The sequence below is a fragment of the Canis aureus genome, chromosome 12 (genome assembly GCF_053574225.1).
Source record: "Canis aureus isolate CA01 chromosome 12, VMU_Caureus_v.1.0, whole genome shotgun sequence".
Taxonomy (NCBI): Eukaryota; Metazoa; Chordata; class Mammalia; order Carnivora; family Canidae; genus Canis; species Canis aureus.
Window position 1 is genome coordinate 28,049,364 of NC_135622.1, and position 20,499 is coordinate 28,069,862.

Below are 20,499 nucleotides of genomic sequence, written 5' to 3' on the forward strand. Positions count from 1 at the left end.
CCGCCCGCAGTCGGCTAGTCACTGCAGCCCTTCCTACTTCCGGCTTGCGGAGGCCGCGCGGGAATGCGCCGGAAATGCGGGACGCCTTCTGCTGCGTGCGCTCCTAGCCACGCCCCCCGCCGGAGCAGGTAGCGAGCGGCCGCAGTGGCCTCTCCGCTGGGCGCCGCGGCTGCGCGGGACTCAGAGCCGGGCGCCTGGAGCCGCGGGGCCGCCTTCCGTCTCGCTCAAGCGGGTCCGTCGTCCCGGGATGCGGGTACTTGCGCGCACTCGGAGCTGCGGAAAGGGGGTCGCCGCCAGAGTAGGACCCCCCTCCCCCCCGGCCTGAGCCTCCCCCTCCCCCATCGCCTCACCCTGGGTTACCCAGACCAGGCCCCCCCTCCCCCTTCTTGGCATAAGCCCTGGGGCCACGCCAGACTTGAGTGATTATGGGCATGTGTGATTCTAATTCCTCCTGGCGAGATGCTGTTTCCACCTCTTGATCTGTTCTCCAGTGTGAGACCTCAGGGTAGTTTCCCACCGGCTAGGCTGGGCGCGAGTACCCCCATCCATGGTCAGAGAGCAGGCATCGGCCCAACCGTCGAGTATGTGGAGACTCCAACTGAAGTGAGCCAAAAATGCACGTCATCATAGTTTTGAGGAACAAGAGGTATTTGTGAGCAAGTGACAGCTGCTGGGAGAATCGGTGTGCTCATCTGTAAATGGGGATGATGATAGGGACATCCTTTCCATTGAGCATAGTGCATGTGAACAGTTCAGGGCAGAGCCCGGACCCTCAGGAGTTCTGGGTGAGTGAGAGCTGTCAGGGAGGCTGTTACTGTGAGCTGCCCTGGTTGGCCCTGGACATAGGATTGCCCCACCGGCCATCTGCACCTGCCTTAGATGACAGGATTAGGTCACCAGAGGAAGGCTTTTCATCCAAAGCCTTCCTATTCATCCTTCCTGCAAAAACTTCCCAAGTGTATTTTTGTTGGGGAGAAAGGGGGTGGGGAACACCATCAATGACAGAGAACACTTAGGGACAAATGTGGACTGAATCCTCATATTTTTCTCTCCTGAGGAAGTGAAATCTTAACCTGTCCCTTGCCACTTCCTGAATTTTATCTCAAAGTCCCTATAATGTGCTTCCTCAAGGGAAGGGGTTCAAACATCTGGGCTCACAAGTAGGTACAATGAAGACCTCAAGAGGAGACACCCCTCCTCTGGGGAGTGTGACATCTGTGCCTCCAAGCTTCTGGATGGGTTTTGGCCTGTAGCTCAAGAGCGTGACTAACTTCCTCTCTAGGGATCAAACGTAAGGCCAACCTATGGTGTGAAGCCGGCCTGGGTTTGAATCAAAGATCTTGAGCAGAATCTGCTCTCTGGGTTTCAATTTCCTCTAATAGCTGCTCATGATACCCTTATGAGCAGAGACTGAAATGACACCTGCAGAGCACGTGGTGTGGAGCACTTTGTACTTTCCCTTTCTAGCCTTATCAGAATTTATTACTATGTTAGTGTATTTTCTGCCTACTTCAAGACCCACGAAGAAAGGGGTCTTACATCGGTCTCCTGGTCACCGCTGGATCCTCCCCTGCCATAGCATGGGGTCTAGGAGAATAAAGGAATGAATGAAACCATAGGCTCAGGATTGCACGAGGGTAAAATGAGATCCAGTCATTGTTTTGTGTGGCACTTACTACATGCTATATATGTGCCAGGAACTGTTTTAGCTGCTGGGGAAACAGCAGCAAGTAAAAGAAAAAAATTATACTGCTAAAAATGGTATACAATGTGATATTTTGATATACATAGGCATTGTGAGATGATTACCATAGTCAAGCTGATTAACATAGCATTTTTTAAGTGTGATGTGATGAGGACATTTGAGATCTAATCTCTTAGCAATTTCCAAATATATAATATATTAACTAATGTTATACATTAGGTCTCAACTTCCTCATCTTAATAACTGAGTTTATACCCTTTGACCAACATCTCATTTCTCCCACACCCCAGGACTGCCAACCACCATTCTGTTTCCATGAGTTCAACTTCGATCCCACATATAAGTGAGGTCATGTGATATTTGTCTTTCTGGGTATTTCACTGAGCATATAGTTCTCTAGGTAGGGCATGTGAGATTTGATGAGGGGCAGGGAGTGTGATGGGTGGAAACAGGGTGCGGGGGAGAGGGTAGGAGGGTACACTTGTAGAATGTGACCCACCCGGAGGGAGTTATTATCTGGTGCTTTGACCCCTGGCCAGACAGAGCAGCCACAAATGGCAGTACAGAAACAACTTTGGCCAGATGACCTGTGAGCTGGCAGCAAAGTGAGTCCTGACCCTTGACCCCCTGAAGGGGCCATGTGGCAGGAAGGGATGGTGCTTGGGTGTGTCGGTGATTTCTTGATGGTGTTACAGGAAGAGCACTGGAGACCAGGAGGGGGTCTCCTGGACTCCAGAGGGCTCCTCTCCCCTCAGTTATCTTCACTGCCACCTTCATTTCCTGTTTTTTTTTTTTTTTCTATCTTGTCTTTTCTAGAAGCTCTCCCTCTTGATCTTAAGTTTATATGATGGGTGGGAGGCAAGTCCTGACAAGCTCAATACATGTAAAATCTCCAAGCTGAGGACAGCAGTGAGCAGTCATGCTCCTCCAGCCACATTACTTTTCTCACCAGCCAGTTGGCTAGTGACCTAGAGCTTCAGGACCATCCCTCTGGAAATAGTGGCACAGAAAATTGTTAGAGGAAACCACGTACTCCGACACTGAGGGAGGGGGGTGTCTCCCAGCTCTTGACTTCTTTATTCTCCATATTACACTCCTTACTAAAAAAAAAAAAAAAAAAAACACAAAAAACCTTTCACTTTCTTACTAGTGTCTTCTGGCTCCCTTGCCTCTCAGATTTACTCCCACAGAGCACAAAGCATTTGAATTCCTGGGAACTGCAATGGATCCCATCCCTGCCTCCTGCTTCTGGATTCTAGCCACTTGTCAGTGTAGGCAGGGGCCAGTGAGGCTTGGGAAAGGGTCTACTTGTTGGGTCCTGCCATGCTGTGCACACAGGACTGTATTAAGGGTGCTGGGCGACAGAGGGCTTGGGAGGAGGGGAAAGCCACAGCTCTGTCCCAGAGAAACTGACACGCACCAGTTTAACAACCTTCCTAAGTGATGATGGGTGCGAGGCACAACAGAGGGTGTGGTGCCCCCATGGTGAGGTCAGCTCTGCTCTCTTCTGCCTCTTGGGAACTGGTCTTAGGCAAGACCTTGACCGCTCACTCAGGGCAATTCCTTTCCTCCTGTACTGGGTGTACTGGGCCAGGTGGGCCTGGCCACCTCAGCACTGCCTGCCCCTTCCTTATCCACTGCAGGTTCTTGGGGTTGAGGCACAGGAGATGTGGATTCAGAAGCTGCAGCTGATGAGTGGGTCCTGGTGCCGATCTCTTTGAGGTCCTCGGGAGCTGTGGGCCACAGGCTGAAAAGAAGGTGTGCAGAAACCGTTTCCACCTAGAGGACATTGCCCTCACTCCTTGGCTTTGTCTTCAAGAAGCAGTAATTGATGTTTGAAGTAGCACACTGCACCACTTGGGGAGGAAAAGTGTGGGAAGGGTTAATTAAGTGGTTGGTTTCCCATACAGCCAACCTGAGCCTCCTCTCCAATCTCAGTATTACATTCCATCCACATGGAGGCATTGCACATTTGGAACCCATGCTAGTCTGTGAGCTGAGCCACTGGCTTTCTGAGGTTGCTGTAACAAACTGCCACAGACTGGGTAGCTCAAAACAACAGACCTGCATTTTCACAGTTAAGGAAGCCAGAAGTCCAAAATTAAGGTGCTGGCAGTAGATTCCTTCTGGAGGCTAGGAAAGGGAATCTGCTTCAGGCCTGTTGCCCAGCTCCTGGTGGTTACAGACAGTCCTTGGCATTCCTCAGCTGGTAGACACATTACTTCCATCTCTTTACTCACTTCACCTTCTCTGTGTGCTCTCCTCTTATAGGGACACCAAGGCCAAAACCAAACCCAGGGGGCGCTTTCACCTACATCCCTTTGCCACAAGCTGCAATGTTTCGTTACCAGTAATGCTTGCAGTTCAAAAGGCTCACCAGGACTAACTGGTCAGAGGGGGAGGGCAGCACGGACAGCTTGTGGGACAGTAGTCTTAAGCACTCCTGCCCGCACCAGCTCTTCCATCATCTGTGGTAGGCTCGTCCCCACATCTTGTACTGCCTCCCCACACCACAGGGCCTGGCTGGGGCACCTGCTGGGTCCCACAGATACTCATTCCACTGGCGCTGTCCTTGTAACATCTGCCCGGTGGGGTCTCTTACCATCAAGAGATTTAAATAGGGCAGCCTGGGTGGTTCAGCGGTTTAGTGGTTTAGCGGTTCCACCTGGGGCGTGATCCTGGAGACCTGGGATCGAGTCCCACATCTGGCTCCCTGCATGGAGCCTGCTTCTCCCTCTGCCTGTGTCTCTGCCTCTCTCTCTGTCTCTCATGAATAATAAATAAATATTTTTTAAAAAAAGATTTAAATAAATCTTTTAAAAAAGATTCAAGCTCTACACATACTCGAAACATCTATTTGTATAATATATCTTGCAGTTCCTGTTACAACCACTTGGGTGTATAAAATGTCCATTAAATAAAGCAGGTTAGTTTCAAGGACCACAGTGGGGCAATTCATTTTTGTTCTATCAACATTTTTTAAAAGATTTTATTTATTTGACAGAGTGAGAACAAGCGTGCACAACCATGGGGAGCAGGAGAGGGAGAAGCAGGATCCTCACTGAGCAGGGAGCATGACACAGGGCTCCGTCGCAGGAACCTAGGATCATGACCTGAACTGAAGGCAGAAGCTCAACTGACTGAGCCACCCAGGTGCCCTGTTAACAATTTTTTTAAAGATTTTATTTATTTATTCATGACAGACACAGGCAGAGAAAGAAGCAGGCTCCATGCAGGGATGGAGCATGGATGTGGGACTCGATCCCTGGTCTCCAGGGTCACACCTTGAGCTGAAGGCAGATGTTCAACCCCTTGAGCCACCCAGGTGTCCCTCTCATTTAAAATATTGTTATGCAATTTTCCATTCATAAATATAAGTAACATTGTATTACATACAGCTCCATCCTTTCCTTGAAGACATTTGTTTTGGACAGATACCCCACATTGAGGGATTTTTTTTTTTTTTTAAGATTTATTCATTCATGAGAGACACACACAGAGAGGCAGAGGGAGATGCAGGCTCCATACAGGAAGCCTGATGTGGGACTCGATCCTGGGACTCCAGGATCATGCTCTGGGCCAAAAGCAGGCGCTCAACCACTGAGCCACCCAGGCCAGGCGTCCCAAGACATTTGTTTTGTAACAACATTCCATTTGTATAAATATGTATCATGTCTATACCTGTCTGTATACCTTCACTGCATACACTGATTTGTGTTATACCAACACAACACTCAGAGAGATACATAAGGTATCACCCAATCTTATGGCAAAAAAAAAAAAAAAAGAATCTTGATCTGAACTTCACATCTTATACGAAAACTAACTCACGGGGTTCCTGGGTGATTCAGTCAGTTGGGCATCCAACTCTTGCTTTTGGTTCAGGTCATGATCTCAGGGTCCTGAGATTGAGCCCTGCCCTGCGGCGGGCTCACTCACCAGGGAATCTGCTTGTGATTCTGTCTGCCTCCCATTCTGCCCCACCACTCATGCACTCTAATAAATGCATAAATCTTAAAAAAAAAAACTCAAAAGGGATAAATCATAGATTGAAATGTACAGCATAAAACTATAAAACTTTTAGGAGGTAATAGAAAACTTTTGGGCTTGAAGAGGTTTTTTTTTTCCTTAAGATTTTATTTGAGAGAGAGACAAAGAGCCCAAGTGGGTAGGGAGGGGAGGAGATACCTCACCAAGCAGGGAAGCCCCATGTGGTTTGATCCCAGGATCCCAGGATCATGACCTTAGCCAAAGGCAGATGCTTAACCTACTGAACCACCCAGGAACCCCTGGGCTTGAATTCTTAAGACATGACACCAAAAAACATGATCTACCAAGAACCAAAACCAAATGATAAAGCATAAACTGTATTATGGAGTGCCGAGTGGCACTAAGGAGTAAATTACTGACACATGCAAGACCCTGAGTGAATCTCAGGGGAACTGCACTGAGTAGAAAAGGACAATTTCAAAATATCACATACTGTATGATTCCATTTATATAGTATTCTTGAAACAACAAAAATTATAAAGATGGAGAACAGATTAGTGGTTCCCAGGGGTTAAAGATGGTGGATAGGGTTGGGGACAGCTATAAAGGGAAAACATGGCAGAGCCCTGTGGTGTGGAGTAGCTGTGCATCTTGATTATGTTGGTTACATCAATCTGCACGTGTGATACAATTGAGCAGAACTATACACACATATACAAATGAGTGCGTGTAAAAATGGTGAAATAGGACTAAACTCTGAATTGTCCCAATATCAAGTTTGCGAATCTGTTAATTTTAAAAAGCAAATGATTTCACTCATATGGGGAATATAAGAAATAAAACAGATGAACATGGGGGGCGGTGGGAGGAAGACAGGCAAACCATAAAACAGACTTTTAACTATAGAAAAAAGCTAAAGGTTGCTGGAGAGGAGGCAGGCAGGTAGGATCATTAAATGGATGATGGCTATTAAGGAGGGCACTTGTGATGAGCACTGGGTGTTATATGTAAATGATGAATCTCTAAATTCTACTCGTGAAACTAATATTATACTATATGTTAACTGGAATTTAAGTTAAAACTTGAAACAAAGTTAAATTTTATTACCATTTTTAGTGATCCTAAAAAAATTGGGAGACTTGGAACAACATACCTCCACTATGGGATTGTGATATAGGCAGAGACTGGAATGGGGTAAGTTCACCTGGGATTCTACTAACAGCAGGTGGAAGTATCAACCAAGAGACTCGAAGTATTTTTCCTTTTTTTTCCCCCCCATGTTTCATGAAGCAAAGCCAGGATATACTTTTTCCCAGTCTACCCCTATCTGCCTTATATTTAGTAATAGACACCTAAACCCAGACTCAAGAATTATCTTTGTAAAGTTTAATATCAAAAGGCATGTATTCACGAGTGAAGACAATAAGTTTATCTACTGCCAACACTGTTTATAATAGCCAAAGAATGGAACTGCCCAAATATGCATCAGTAGGGAACAGTACAACCATACAATGAAATATTGTACATGAATAAAATAGCCACTGGATTTTAGAGATTAGTATGAAAAAAAGAATATAAAACATCTCCATAAATTGTTAGTATTTATTACATGTGAAAATGGCATTTTGGCTAGATTACATTAAATAAAATATAGTATATGAATATTATCTCTAAGATACGGACCAAGAGATGAACAAATAGGGATACCTGGATGGTTCACTTGGTTGAGCGTCTGCCATTGGTTCCAGTCATGATCCCAGGGTCTTGGGATAGAGCCTTCCTGCTCAACTCTTTTTTTTAAAGAATTTTATCTTATTTTAGTTAAAAAAAATAATTGTACCACCAAATGAAGAAGTAGCTTTCTTTAGGGGAAGGTGAGAAGGGAGGATGAAAAAAAAAAAAGCAATAAGCCAAAGAAAAAGAATTTTTTATATTCATCTGTATGAACATATCTGCCAAGGCAAACAATCCTGGGCCAAGGCTGCCACACTGGGGTCAGTACCTCCTAATTTCTGCAGGTTCTAAGGCCAAAAAATAAAACCTCTGCAAATCTGAGTTTTGTGGACTCTGGGGGCATTTTACTAAAATAAAGAGTGATCAAGTTTAAAAAGCAGTGACATTGTCATGACACACATCGGAAGTTGCATAACTGCAGCCTCGACGGCCATTCACTGGGAGCCTGCTTCTCCCCCAACCCCTCCTGCTGGTGCTTTCTCTTGCTATCTTTCTCAAATAAAATCTTTTTAAAAAGAGGGAGAGATGAATAAAGATCTACACACACACACAAACAATGGACTATTATTCAGCCTTAAGAAAGAGTGAAATTCTACCATATGCAACAACATGGGAAGGACACTGTGCTAAGTGAAATAAGCCAGTCACAGAAGCACAAATACTGCATGATCTCATTTATATGGGATATCTAAAATAGTCAAACTCCTCGACTAGTATGATGACTAGCAGGAGCTGGTGGAGAGGAATGGGAGTTGCTGCTGGTAAAGTTCTAAGTTACAAGGTGAGTAAATGCTGCCTGTAGCTAACCATGCTCTATCGTACATCCAAACATTTGTTATGAAGGTAGATGGTCATATTCAGTGTTCTTACCAAACACACACACACAAAGGGCACAAGGAATCTTTTGGAGGTGATGTTTATTACCTTGATTGTGGTGATCATTTTTGATAAGTGTATGCGTATGCTCAAACCCATCAAATTGTATGTTAACTATATGCAGTTTTATGTAATAATTACACTTCGATAGAGCTACCTTCTGTTTTTATTTTAATGTGGATATAAGCAAATATAAAATTACATAAACGGCCTGCATTGTATTTGTATTGGATTGCTCTGTTCTAGACAGGGAAATGTTCGACACTCACTGCCCACTGAAAGTAGGATTCAAAGACCCTGGGGTTGGAAAGACTTCCCTATATATCCTTCTACTTACCAGTAGAATCATTTAAGATACTCATCGAATTTTTGAACAAGTGTACTGAAAATCAACTTTAGTAGTTACTCTTCTGGTCAGACTCAGAAATCTTGAATTCTTAGTTGCCAAGTCTTGGTGGGAAACATGCTTGAAAATAACTCCAGAGTAACCAAGTAATATCTTCACTGAGCTAAAGTCACATTTTGTTTTAATCTGACAGTTCTCCTAACCCAAAAGGCCACATCAAGTTAAACAACATCCAATTTCACTTTGATGTTCATAGCTGCCAGTTCAGCTACAAAATACCGGAAAACATAAGGCACAGAAACAGTGTCGATAGTATCACTGCGGTCACACAAAGTACAGTTGTATTTTCTGTTGCGCATGGCAGACCAAGAAGGAGGTGGCTTCTCCAACAGTGGAGAGAGTAAACTACCACACTTGACACAGACATGGGCTACCGATCGATCTGAACAGTTGAAGAGGCGGTCGTGAAGGAGAAATGATGTACCATGAGCTAAGAGAGCATCCCGCTCCATTTCCCCAAAACGGATTCCACCCTGTACGTTTCTTCCCCCAATGGGCTGGTTAGTGACTTTGTCTCTGGCTCCTGTGGTTCTAACTTGGAATTTGTCTGAGACCATGTGGCGTAAACGTTGATAATAAACCACACCTATGAAAATGTCTGCTTCCAGTTCTATCCCACTGATGCCACTATACAACCTCTCAGTGCCATAGAAGTTGTAGCCAGCAGCTTTTAACAGCTCACCAAAGTATTCTAAGGCCGAGTTCTCTTCTGAAAAGGTGAAGGGTGTAGCATCATGGCAGAGACCGTGCAAAGCAGCAGACTTCCCTGCCATACTTTCAATTAACATACCAATAGTCATGCGGGAGGGAAAACCATGAGGATTGAACAGAATGTCTGGGACCATCCCACTCTCAGTAAATGGCATGTCCTCAACTGGCCACAACCTGCTCAAGATGCCCTTTTGCCCATGACGGCTAGCAAATTTATCTCCAATGGTTGGGTTCCGAGGGACTCTCATCGTGATGCAAACACACTTGAATCTCCCATTGCCAGTGTCATTACTACACACTTTGATGTTATCCACAATGCAATTTTCTTTACTCCTGGGGGAAAAAAGGAGACAGAAGGTCAAACTATTATTTTTAAACTTACAAAGACACCTCAGTTTTACTGACATAAAGGATATTTGCAAAATTTATTTTTTCATTTATTCTCCAGTACAAATAGATTTGATATCCCTGAAAGTATTTATGAACAGGGCTACTGATTCGATTTGCTACAGAACTCTGCTCATCTGAAAGAATAGTCACAAGAGACTACCAAAACACCATAACAAAGACCTACTGCTAAAACCATTTAATAGATGTAAAATAAGCTAGACACTTTTTTTTTTTTTTTTACATTTTTAATTTTAACGAGAGGCACACTGAACTTGACATTTTTAGCTAGGGAAACCCAAAAAAACATTCATGAGAGAGATAGCAAGTTTGAATAACTCAGTTTTCAAAGAAGTCACAGATAACTTATCAAATCGTGTAACAGACTGACAAGAGAAATAGAAAAAGACAGACACAGAACTGTGTCTCATTTAAGAAATACCAATTCAGTTATGACTGAGTAACCGAGCTACCACTTATATTTTTTCCACAACTCTCCTGTTACAAGATAACTTTCACTGACCTTGGCAATTTCACTGAGAAAACCACCTTTAAAAAACAGCACTGGGGAGGGGGGTGGGTACACCTGGGTGGCTCAGAGGCTGGGTGCCTTTGGCTCTGGTCAAGTTCTGCATCGGGCTCCCTGCAGGGAGCCTGCTTTTCCCTCTGCTTATGTCTCTGTGTCTCTCATAAATAAATAAATAAAATCTTAAAAAAAAAATAACCAGCACTGGGTACCCAAACTTACTTATAGTACGTCACAAAGCTTTCCCCGGTGTTGAGGTTCAGGTAACTATAATATGGATCTCCATACTGCAGCCGTGCTCCAATAAATGGCAATCCATCATCATCTAACTTCTGCAAAATCCGTGGGTCCCCAGGCTTGACACCAAACACCAGACTATCATCTCCTTGTTTAATTTTTTCAGAGAGATCTATGAACTCGGACTTGTAGACACTTCCATGGGCAAAGCCTCGTTCCCAGGAGGCTTTATTCACAATCTACAAAGTCAAAGAATCATTAATTTAAGAGACTGAGGCCAAATGGGGATTTTCACAATAAAGATGGCTAGAATTAAAATACTTGGTTTAGGATAACTGGCATTCTAATTTAAAAACTCCAGGGATCCCTGGGTGGCTCAGGGGTTTAGCGCCTGCCTTCAGCCCAGGCCGAGGTCCTGCAGTCCCGGGATCGAGTCCCGCATTGGGCTCCCTGAGTGGAGCCTGCTTTTCCCTCTGCCTGTGTCTCGGCCTCTCTCTCTCTCTCATGAATAAATAAATAAAATCTTTAAAAAAAAATATAAAGACTCTAAATTTCAGGGGCACCTGGGTAGTTCAGTTGGTTAAGGATCTGCCTTCAGCTCAGGTCCTGATCCCAGGACCCTGGGATCGTGCCCCGCATTGGGCTCCTTGCCCAGCAGGAAGCCTGCCTCTCCCTCTCCTTTTGCCCCTCTCCCTTCCTTGCTTGTGTGCACACACTGTTTCTCAAATAAATAAAAAAAAATTTTTTTGATGACAGAAGGATGTTTAAAGTTTGATTTCTTGATATTGTCATATGTGTAAAAATATATAATTTAAAGTCAGGGAAATAATCAGCTTGGTGTCGCCTCCTTCCACCCCTTCAGTACAGCTTTTCCAACTGGCCTCCATTTCAGCCATTCCCTTCAAAATCCTGGCATGTGGAGGACAGGGTCACTTCTTGGTAGCTTTTGTCTGGGCTGCCAAATCTGCCTCTTTGTGGGCAGCCAAGAATGTGGCTTGCTCCTTGTGGTAAGCTGCCAGCTTTTCTGAATGGAGGTCCTTCACCACACGAATGCCCAGGGAATGGGCAGAGCCAATGATGGAGTGAACCACAGAGGACAGAGTGAACCACATCCTGCAGGGCGAAGGCCTCATCCTGAGCTTTAATTTGGGCGATTTCATACACATGCTTCAAGGTCACCAGGCTGGCCACCTCCTTCCCTGTCTGCCAGGCCCCCTTCTCAATCCCAGCAGCTGCTTTCAGGAAGTAGGAAACAGTGGGCTGTCCAATTTGATTTCAAATGTCCTATTAGGCTTCACAAAAATCTTGTGGGCAAAGGAATGCCTTCTTTGATGTCTTTTGTCTTCTTGTTGAACTCCTTGCACAGAACTGGTTGATGGAAACACCTCTCTGACCCAGGATGGGACCTAATGGAGGCCCAGATGTGGCCTGGCCTGCCCGCATGATGGTCCGGATCATGCCTCTGGCCTCGGGCTTCCTGAGGGCCTGAGTCGCTCGGTTCAGCATCGACATGATGTGGGGTTGCCAGCCTCAATTCACTTCAGGGTTACAGAAAGAGTGATGGCCACAGGTGTCACCATCCTGGGACAGTGGTCAAGCGTCTTCACCATAAATAAATAAAATCTTAAAAAAAAAAAAAAAAAAACCCTCCAAATTTTCCAAGCTTTCTATACTATTAAAACCCACTGATAGGGGCGCCTGGGTGGCTCAGTGGTTGAGTGGTTGAGCCGTTGGCTCAGGTCATGGTCCCAGGGTCCTAGGATCGATTCCTTTCATCAGGCTCCCTGCGGGGAGCCTGCTTCTCCCTCTGCCCATGTCTCTGCCTCTCTCTGTGTGTTTCTCATGAATAAATTCATAAATAAATCTTTTTTTAAAAATAAAAAACAAAACCCACTTATAAAGGGCTTAAAGCCTAATCATGCATAATGAATATAAAAGGTAGATATATCCAAAACTACATTCATTCAACATCTACTCATACTATGCACTCAAATATGCACAATATATGCATATCTGAATATTTAGTGAATATTCCTCAGGGCTTACCACTTTCAATGGAGACTAGGAACTAATCATTTAACAGAATACTCATGTGCAGGGATACAGAAAAACAGTAAATGAAAAAGTTAAAAATTAAAAGGAATGGAACTACATCTCTTAGTAGAACTTACCATGGCATCTTCCATATCATACCCAGTGTAAGAAATAACAGCAACAATGGCATTTGTCCCAATTGGATAGTTATCCATGTCATAATAATCATACATGTATGGTCTCACTAAAGGGCTTTGTGGGGTCTGAAGACGATACAGTTTATTATCTGATCGGGCTTGGTAGGTGAGAAGTGGAAAGCCCATAGTTTGCTTCCCTACAAAGGGAAAAAAAAAAAAAAACCAAGCCTGTAGCATCTTCTTTTTTTCCCCTTGATTATAAAGGTCATATATAAAATTGGAAACAATAAAATATACATCACAGAGCAATGAATAAATCAATACACAGCATGAAAATGAAGCAGAATCACATGTATCTATGTAATCAGACCATGAAAACAATGCTGAGTGGGGAAAAAAAAAGCACAGAATGTCATTTAATGTATGATTTATGTACATTCGTAACACATCCCAGACAATTCTATACCTAGTTTATGGGGACATGTATATTATGTAAAAAAAGCATAAAAAAGGAGATTATAAAGGATATCTATATCTATATATATAAACAAACTACAGGGTATTACTAGTGGAAGAGAAGGGGTGAAAAGGGGACAGTAACTATTATCGAATTAGATTATTTTCTTACACAGCAAAATGCCAGTGTTTGTTAATTCTGGGTGTGGGGTACAGAGGGTAGGGAAGTAAGACTTCTTTGTACTACATTATAGAGTATCGATTTGAAACAATGTTAAGACTAAATATATATATGCATACATACATAGCGGAATTTTAAAAGACAGAAAAGGAGACTTCCAGTTTCCAGTAATAAAATGCTGCTCCTACAAGACCACTCTCAGCACATAAAATCCAGAACAATATAAAACAGAAAATCACCACTTATGCACACACAGACACACACACACAAAATCTGAACCCACTGGAAAATAACCAAGAGCTAACAGGTACTAGAGACGAATTTACACTTGAACAAAAGAAATGGAACAGAGTGAAAATACTAGCTTTTTTAGTTTTTAATGTTTTGCCTGATGGTCCAGTCAGTATAGTGGCTACAACTTAGAGACCTACAGTCTTGCTGGCTTGAAGAACCAAGGAGTAGAGTTCAGAACACAAGAGCAACTCAAATGTAAGAGGGGATATTTTAGAAAGGAAGGAACAGTAAAGAGCCTGAAATTCTGCATATAAACCGAGTCAAATCTTCGGTGGACTGAACTATGCATGCATGGGACAGATCTGAGCAGCCCACCTCAGGCCAGAAGAACATACTTCAACTGCTCTGTTCCACTACCTAACAGTTAAAGATAAGACCAATCCTCTTCAGAGGAACATAATAGAACCCATAGTCTTTTTTTCCTTTTCCCCTAAGGATTTTATTTATTTGAAAGAGAGCATGCACACAACAGAGACAGAACACGAGCAGGGGAGAGGGGTAGGGGGAGAGGGAGAAGCAGATTCCCCTCTAAGCAGGGAGCCCAATGTGAGGTTCCATTCCAGGACCCTGAGATATGACCCAAGCCAAAGACAGATGCTTAACCAACTGAGCCACCCACGTGCCCCTGATGATATCTTTTAAAACAGATTAAAAAAAAAACAAGAACAGATTTTAGAATATCAGTAAACTGCAAGCACAAAGATCATATCTAGACATATCATACTTAATCAGCTACAAACCAGATATAAAGAGAAAATCTTAAGGATGGGAAAATAACACATTATATACAATCAATCACTGACTTCTAGACACCAAGAAGAGACCGTGTAACATCTCTTAAGTGCTAAAAAAAAAAAAAAAAAAAGTAACTGTCAAATCAGAATCATACATCCAGTTCCAAGTAAAGATGAAATAGAGACATTTTTGGAGAAATAAAACCTAAGAGGATTTGTAGCCAGCCACCTACTATAAAAAATGTTATAGGAAGGTTTTTTAGGCTCAAGGGATGCAACACTCAACGGAAACCTGAATCATTAGGTAGGCAGAGCACCAGAAGTGATAAGATGTGGGTGACTACAAGGGCTTGTGTTCTTCAAAAATCAAATTACAAGATCTCAGACAAACCAAATCAATAAACATTCTACAAAATAAACTATATTTTTGTTAAACAATGTTAAAATCAAAAATGACAAAGGCTAAGGATCTAATTTAAAAGACTAAGAGGGGATCCCTGGGTGGCTCAGCGGTTTGGCGCCTGCCTTTGGCCCAGGGCGCAATCCTGGAGTCCCGGAATCGAGTCTTGCGTCGGGCTCCCACCATGGAGCCTGCTCCTCCCTCTGCCTGTGTGTGTCTCTGCCTCTCTCTATCATAAATAAATAAATAAATCTTTAAAAAAATATAATAAAATAAAAATAAAAGACTAAGGAGAGAGTGTCTAGATGACTGCCTTCAGCTCAGGTCATGATCCTGGAGCTTTGGGATGGAGCCCCCATCAGGCTCCCTGCTCAGGGGGGAACCTGCTCCTCCCTCTCCCTGCTGCTCCTCCTGCTTGTTCTCTGTCAAATAAATAAATAAAATCTTAAAAAAAAAAAAAAAAAAAGAATTAAATGACTAAAGAGATGTGTCACCTAATACACTGCGTGATCCTGGACTAGGTGCTACACAGAAAAAAATTTGCCATAAACCATATTTTGGGGATGATCAATCAAAATCAGAGTAAGGACTATAGAACAGTATAATGACATCAATATCAATGTCATTAACATCAATTTCCTGATGTTAATATTTGCCCTTGTTATATGTAAGGAGACATCCTTGCTGTTAGGAAATACACAATGAAATATTTAGGGATAAAGGGGCATCGTGTCTGCAATTTACCTCCAAATGGAAAACAGTGCACATGTTAACAGAATCTACATAAAGGGCTTACAGAAGTTCTTTGTAGCATTCCCACAACATTTCTCTGAATTTGAAATTATTTCAAAATAAAAAAGTTATAAGCACTTTTCTTCTGTGTGAATCCCACCACCCTCCACTCCATCTTACCCATCTGGCACTGATACATATTTCGGGGACTCTGGTTGTGATCGGAGAAGGGGATGAAGTTGGCAATCACACTCAGCAGGCTGTGAGGGAAGAGCTCCTGGTGAGTGGTAACTCCAGCCAAAACCTCATCCTCAAAGATGGCAATGTTCATGAAGATCTGGAAGAGAGGAAGGGTGAGGAAGTTCAAGGCACAGAATAACTCACTGCTAACATATGAACTCATCCTCTCTCTGAGTTTAGGACTCAAAGATGTGAATGCAAACGTTCCCACTCCATATCATGAACACTGATGGGATCCACTGGGAAGCACGGAGAAGCTTCCAGTCAGAAATACTGTTTGCCTGATGCATTTCATTCTAAATCTACCCTGGTCCAACTGTGAAGGACAGGAAGACAGACATTTTGAGGTAGCACAAAGCCCACAGTTTTGCAACTGCAAAGATGTAGGCAAATATTAAGTCTAATGGAATGTTCCCACCTCACCACCTGACTCAGAGTCAGGTGCAAAGGAGCTGGGCGGGATGGGAAGGCAGGTAATGTGACCACCAACTCTCTTTCTCGATATGTAAGCACAGTGAAGGAACATGTGAAAACTGCTTTGTTCTGGTAGGAGGCAGAAAGTAAATTCTGATTTTTTTCAAATGCCCAATTGTTATTAAAGAACAACAACACTTTCTTTATAAAAAGAAGTTTTCTGGGTTTTTTTTTTGTTGTTGTTGTTGTTTTGAGAGAGAGAAACAGGTGCTCATGCAAGCAGGCAGAGGGACAGAGGGAAAGAGAGAATGTGAAGCAGACTTCCTGCTGAGTGCAGAGCCCGACTTAGGGTTCGATCCCATGACCCTGAGATCATGACCTGAGCAGAAATCAAGAGTTGGACACTTAACTGACTGAGCCACCCAGGTACCCCGATAACACTTTTAAAAAAGAGTGGTTATTAAGTCTCTGAAAGTTGTGTACTGTAACAGGAGCATATACAGGCACCAATCACAATGTTCTACATACCTGTTCCATAGTTCCAATTAGTTCTTCTTTGCCTAATTCCAAGTTCTGCACAGGCCGTACCAATCTACAAGGAGTGGTAAACAGGAACAATCCCGGGTATAAACTTGGTTTTCCTGTCATAGGGATAAGGGCCACTTCCATCCAGGGAGGAATTCTTTTTTCTTTTAATACCTGTTTTCAACAGAGTTCAATTAAGAAGAAGTGATGTGTTTCACATTTATCCTCCTGTCACCTAGGAGGTGGGCAGAATGGGAAAGGAGGCCAAATATAAAAAGCAGCATCAAGAAATTAAATTAGTGGGACACCTGGGTGGCTCAGTGGTTGATCATTTGCGTTCAGCTCAGACCGTGATCCCGGAGGTCCTGGAATTGAGTCCCATATCAGGCTCCTTGCATGGAGCCTGCTTTCCCTGTCTCTGCCTCTCTCGTGAATTAAAAAATAAAATCTTGGGATCCCTGGGTGGCGCAGCGGTTTGGCGCCTGCCTTTGGCCCAGGGCGCGATCCTGGAGACCCGGGATCAAATCCCACGTCGGGCTCTCGGTGCATGGAGCCTGCTTCTCCCTCTGCCTATGTCTCTGCCTCTCTCTCTCTCTGTGACTATCATAAATAAATAAAAATGTTAAATAAAATAAAATAAAATAAAATCTTAAAGAAAAAATTTAAATCAGTTATGCCAGTAATAACTTTGTGCCCTTCCAGTCTCATCACCACACAGAATGCTACTCACCTCATATCCAGAATTTGCAAAAGCCCTACTTTCTGGGGGGTGGGTGGTACCTCACTATGTGGCAAACTGGTAAAGGGGAGCCTAGAGGAAAGGTAAACCAAGAAGGTGCACGTGGATGCATGAGGAAAGGTAAACCAAGAAGGTGCACGTGGATGCATAAGTAAAACTTTGTCCTCTGATGTCTAGAATGTAGTATATTACTGGTTTTATTTTAAACTGTACTCAATGAAAAGGCTCTTCTACCTGGAAATTAAAAAACAAAACAACAAAACTTCTACTAACCAACTCCAGGGTAAAATATAAACACACATTACAAAAATGTGAAAAAAAATAACAAGACCTATATATCAGAACTTCAGGGGATTCACAGCTAAACAAGTCATCAACAAAAACAGATGGATTAAATTCTTAACATAAAAGCTAAAAAAACCCCAAACAAACAGAACACACATACGTAAAACCCCCACAAGTTAACAAAGATAAAACCTGAACTTAATGAGGTATAGTACCGAAAAAGGCTCAAAGCAACAAATCAAAATTCTTGGTACTTTAAAAAAAAAAACAAACCAACAAATCCCCCTTGTTTAACTTAGTCAAGAAAAAAAGGAGTGGGGGGGGGCAGACACAAATGTACTGAGTAAGAAATGACAACAGCAAAAAAACTACTGAAACTAAAATTTAAAATTGTAAGTATACTCTGTACAACTCCAAGAAATCAAAATAAAATGGGTAAAATACAGGCTACCCAAACAGACCTCATTAGAAGTAGAAAACCTCTTAAACATGGTTATGATGGTAAATTCTGTTATGTAAATTTATTTATTTTTAAGATTTTATTTATTTATTCACGAGAGACACACAGAAAGAGGCAGAAATATAGGCAGAGGGAGAAGCAGGCTCCATGCAGGGAGCCCGATACAGAAACTCGATCCTAGGACCCCAGGATCATGACCTGAGCCAAAGGTAGACACTCAACCACTGAGCCACCCAGGGACCCCACCATTAGTATTTTCAAAACAAAAAAAGTTAAGATTTCTTAGATTTCTTAGACTAGGGCCTTGGTGAAACTACCAAAAAAAAACCCAAAAAACAAAAAAAAAACGCGCGCAGGTCAAAGCATTTGCCCCGGAGTCCGACTTCTGAGGTCAGCCCAAGACAAGATTCTGCAATTCTGGGGAATGTGCAGGCACTTAGGGAATTAGCTTCTGGCCTCCAGACCCCCTGACCACTCTAGACGGCACTGGGGCTATCTCAACAACCAGAAAAGGACTGACGACTTAAGATGAAGGGATAGAACAATTCACAAAGACTCAACCTTAAAATGTCGGAGAGACTCTGCAATGCTAGGAGCAAGCTCCTTATCCACCCAGCCAACCATGACGCCATCTAGCAGGACAGGGTAGCACTCGCTGTAGGGTCGATGTGGAGCTCCGTCAACTGGAGTGACCCCTGGTGGAAGGGAACAAACAGAAGGTTCACATCTGAACACTTTCTTACATTAAAAACTCCCTCCAGGTGGGCTCAACAGCCACTTCATCATTTTAGACATCTAGTTATCTTGTCTCTACACAAGAACATTTTTGTATCGCTTGAGTGTTTCTAAATCATTTCAACAAGGACACACAAGAAATGAATGACTCTGTCCATCTGAGGGGAGAGCAGCTGGGGGCCAGGGATCTAAGAGAGGCTTTCCACTGCATACCTTCTACATTTTGAAAACAGATTAACTCTTCCCCCAAAACCTAACTAACTACATTTAATCCTCATTATTTGTGGATTCCACACCTGTGAATTTGCCCTATTTGCTAAAATGTATTTGTAACCGCAGCATTAATACTAGTGCTTTTGTGGTCATTCCAGGACATTCAGCCAAAGCAGAGAGAGTGGCTAGAAGTCCCCAGGAACAAAGGCTGTGTCTCTGATTAACACCAGGGTACAGACTAACAACACCTTTTTAACTGTTTTCCTGCAAAAGGACCTTCTTTCCTACTTAGAGGTCCAGGAGTTAAGCCACCAGATGCAGGGAGAGTGACTCAAAATGCTTTTTCCAATATTAAATGCTGAATGCTGCTTTATTTCAAATGCTATGACGTCTTTTGAGGGAGAGAATGTGAAAGAGCAAAACTACAACATTTAATTTCTCCTTCACTTATTTTCAAAAAATGCACCCGACCTACAGAAAAGCCAAGTAACCAGCCCAATTGCTATGTAGAAGAGGAAACAGAATTCTTGCAGGAATTCTCTGCTCAGCACCTCAAAAAGCCTAACTTAATAGTCTGTACCTGTTAAAACCCACATACCCAAATAAGACTGTTTCAAACCTTACACAACATACCCAAGCTGCAGAGCAAAGTGGGAACAGATGCCGTATACACACATTGTGTGACGACCTCGCACACAGCGGTCAAGTGGTTCATCAGGCCACAGGGCTCCCCATCTGGGGTGTGCACAGGACAAAGGAAACCCCAGGACTCTGGCAGCAGCCTGCGTACTGTGGTGGTCCTCATCTTGGCAAAATCAGCCCCTCTGTGCACACAGCGGAAATGGGAGAGATAGCGTATGAAGTTCAGCTTATCAGCCACAACACAAAGTCCAGAATCTTGCAGGAAGCCAAGACCTTAATAAAACAAAAATCATTCAAATACAGGTTCAATTTAAAAAACAAAGTCTATTCTAATTTGCGGCTCTGGGGACAGAAAACTCAGAGCACACTAAAAACCACGGAGTTACCATAAAGTTTATTAGCTCTGATGAGTGGGAAGAGTTTACAAAATTAGTAGTAAAAAGGCAGTCAAAATCTTGATTTCCCAAATTATATAAGCCCCATGGGTTCCCTCTCCCCTCTACTACTACCTCCTTTGTGGGAAACATTAAAGGAACATGAAACAGCGAGCAACTAAATGGGATGCATCAGAAGGAACTGGAGAGTATATAAGAAGCTATTAGTCCTAAAAAAAATCTGTATCGGGACCATCTGTTTAAAAAAAACAGCAGAGGGCAGCCCTGGTGGCTCAGAACTTCGGCCCAGGGCCTGATCCTGGAGACCCAGG

At 43.2% G+C, this 20,499-nt stretch overlaps 1 protein-coding gene, 1 long non-coding RNA gene and 1 pseudogene across 9 annotated transcripts in view; 1 reads left to right on the forward strand and 2 right to left on the reverse strand.

Moving 5' to 3' along the window:
* Nucleotides 1–133: 133 nt before the first annotated feature.
* Nucleotides 134–9,158, forward strand: LOC144280854 (uncharacterized). 7 transcript variants are annotated; one of them, XR_013349268.1, is made up of 5 exons: nucleotides 134–253; nucleotides 492–646; nucleotides 1,996–3,463; nucleotides 6,812–6,889; nucleotides 8,845–9,158. It is a non-coding gene; the product is annotated as an uncharacterized LOC144280854 (long non-coding RNA). The 7 variants fall into 7 exon arrangements; XR_013349269.1 differs by having other exon boundaries at nucleotides 141–298; XR_013349270.1 differs by having other exon boundaries at nucleotides 141–232.
* POLR1B (RNA polymerase I subunit B) overlaps nucleotides 7,067–20,499 on the reverse strand; it is a 25,140-nt gene continuing 11,707 nt past the window's right edge. The window contains exons 9-15 of one of the 2 annotated variants that reach the window (XM_077843282.1): nucleotides 19,785–20,066; nucleotides 18,765–18,898; nucleotides 16,723–16,893; nucleotides 15,721–15,877; nucleotides 12,744–12,940; nucleotides 10,558–10,811; nucleotides 7,067–9,755 (exon numbers count right to left, since the gene is read on the reverse strand). In XM_077843282.1, the coding sequence (XP_077699408.1) occupies nucleotides 8,873–9,755; nucleotides 10,558–10,811; nucleotides 12,744–12,940; nucleotides 15,721–15,877; nucleotides 16,723–16,893; nucleotides 18,765–18,898; nucleotides 19,785–20,066 (2,078 nt within the window). In that variant the 3' untranslated portion in view covers nucleotides 7,067–8,872. The remainder of the gene's footprint in view (nucleotides 9,756–10,557; nucleotides 10,812–12,743; nucleotides 12,941–15,720; nucleotides 15,878–16,722; nucleotides 16,894–18,764; nucleotides 18,899–19,784; nucleotides 20,067–20,499) is intronic. The other variant, XM_077843283.1, reaches the window with a different exon arrangement.
* On the reverse strand, nucleotides 10,818–12,698 carry LOC144280853 (large ribosomal subunit protein uL11m pseudogene; annotated as a pseudogene).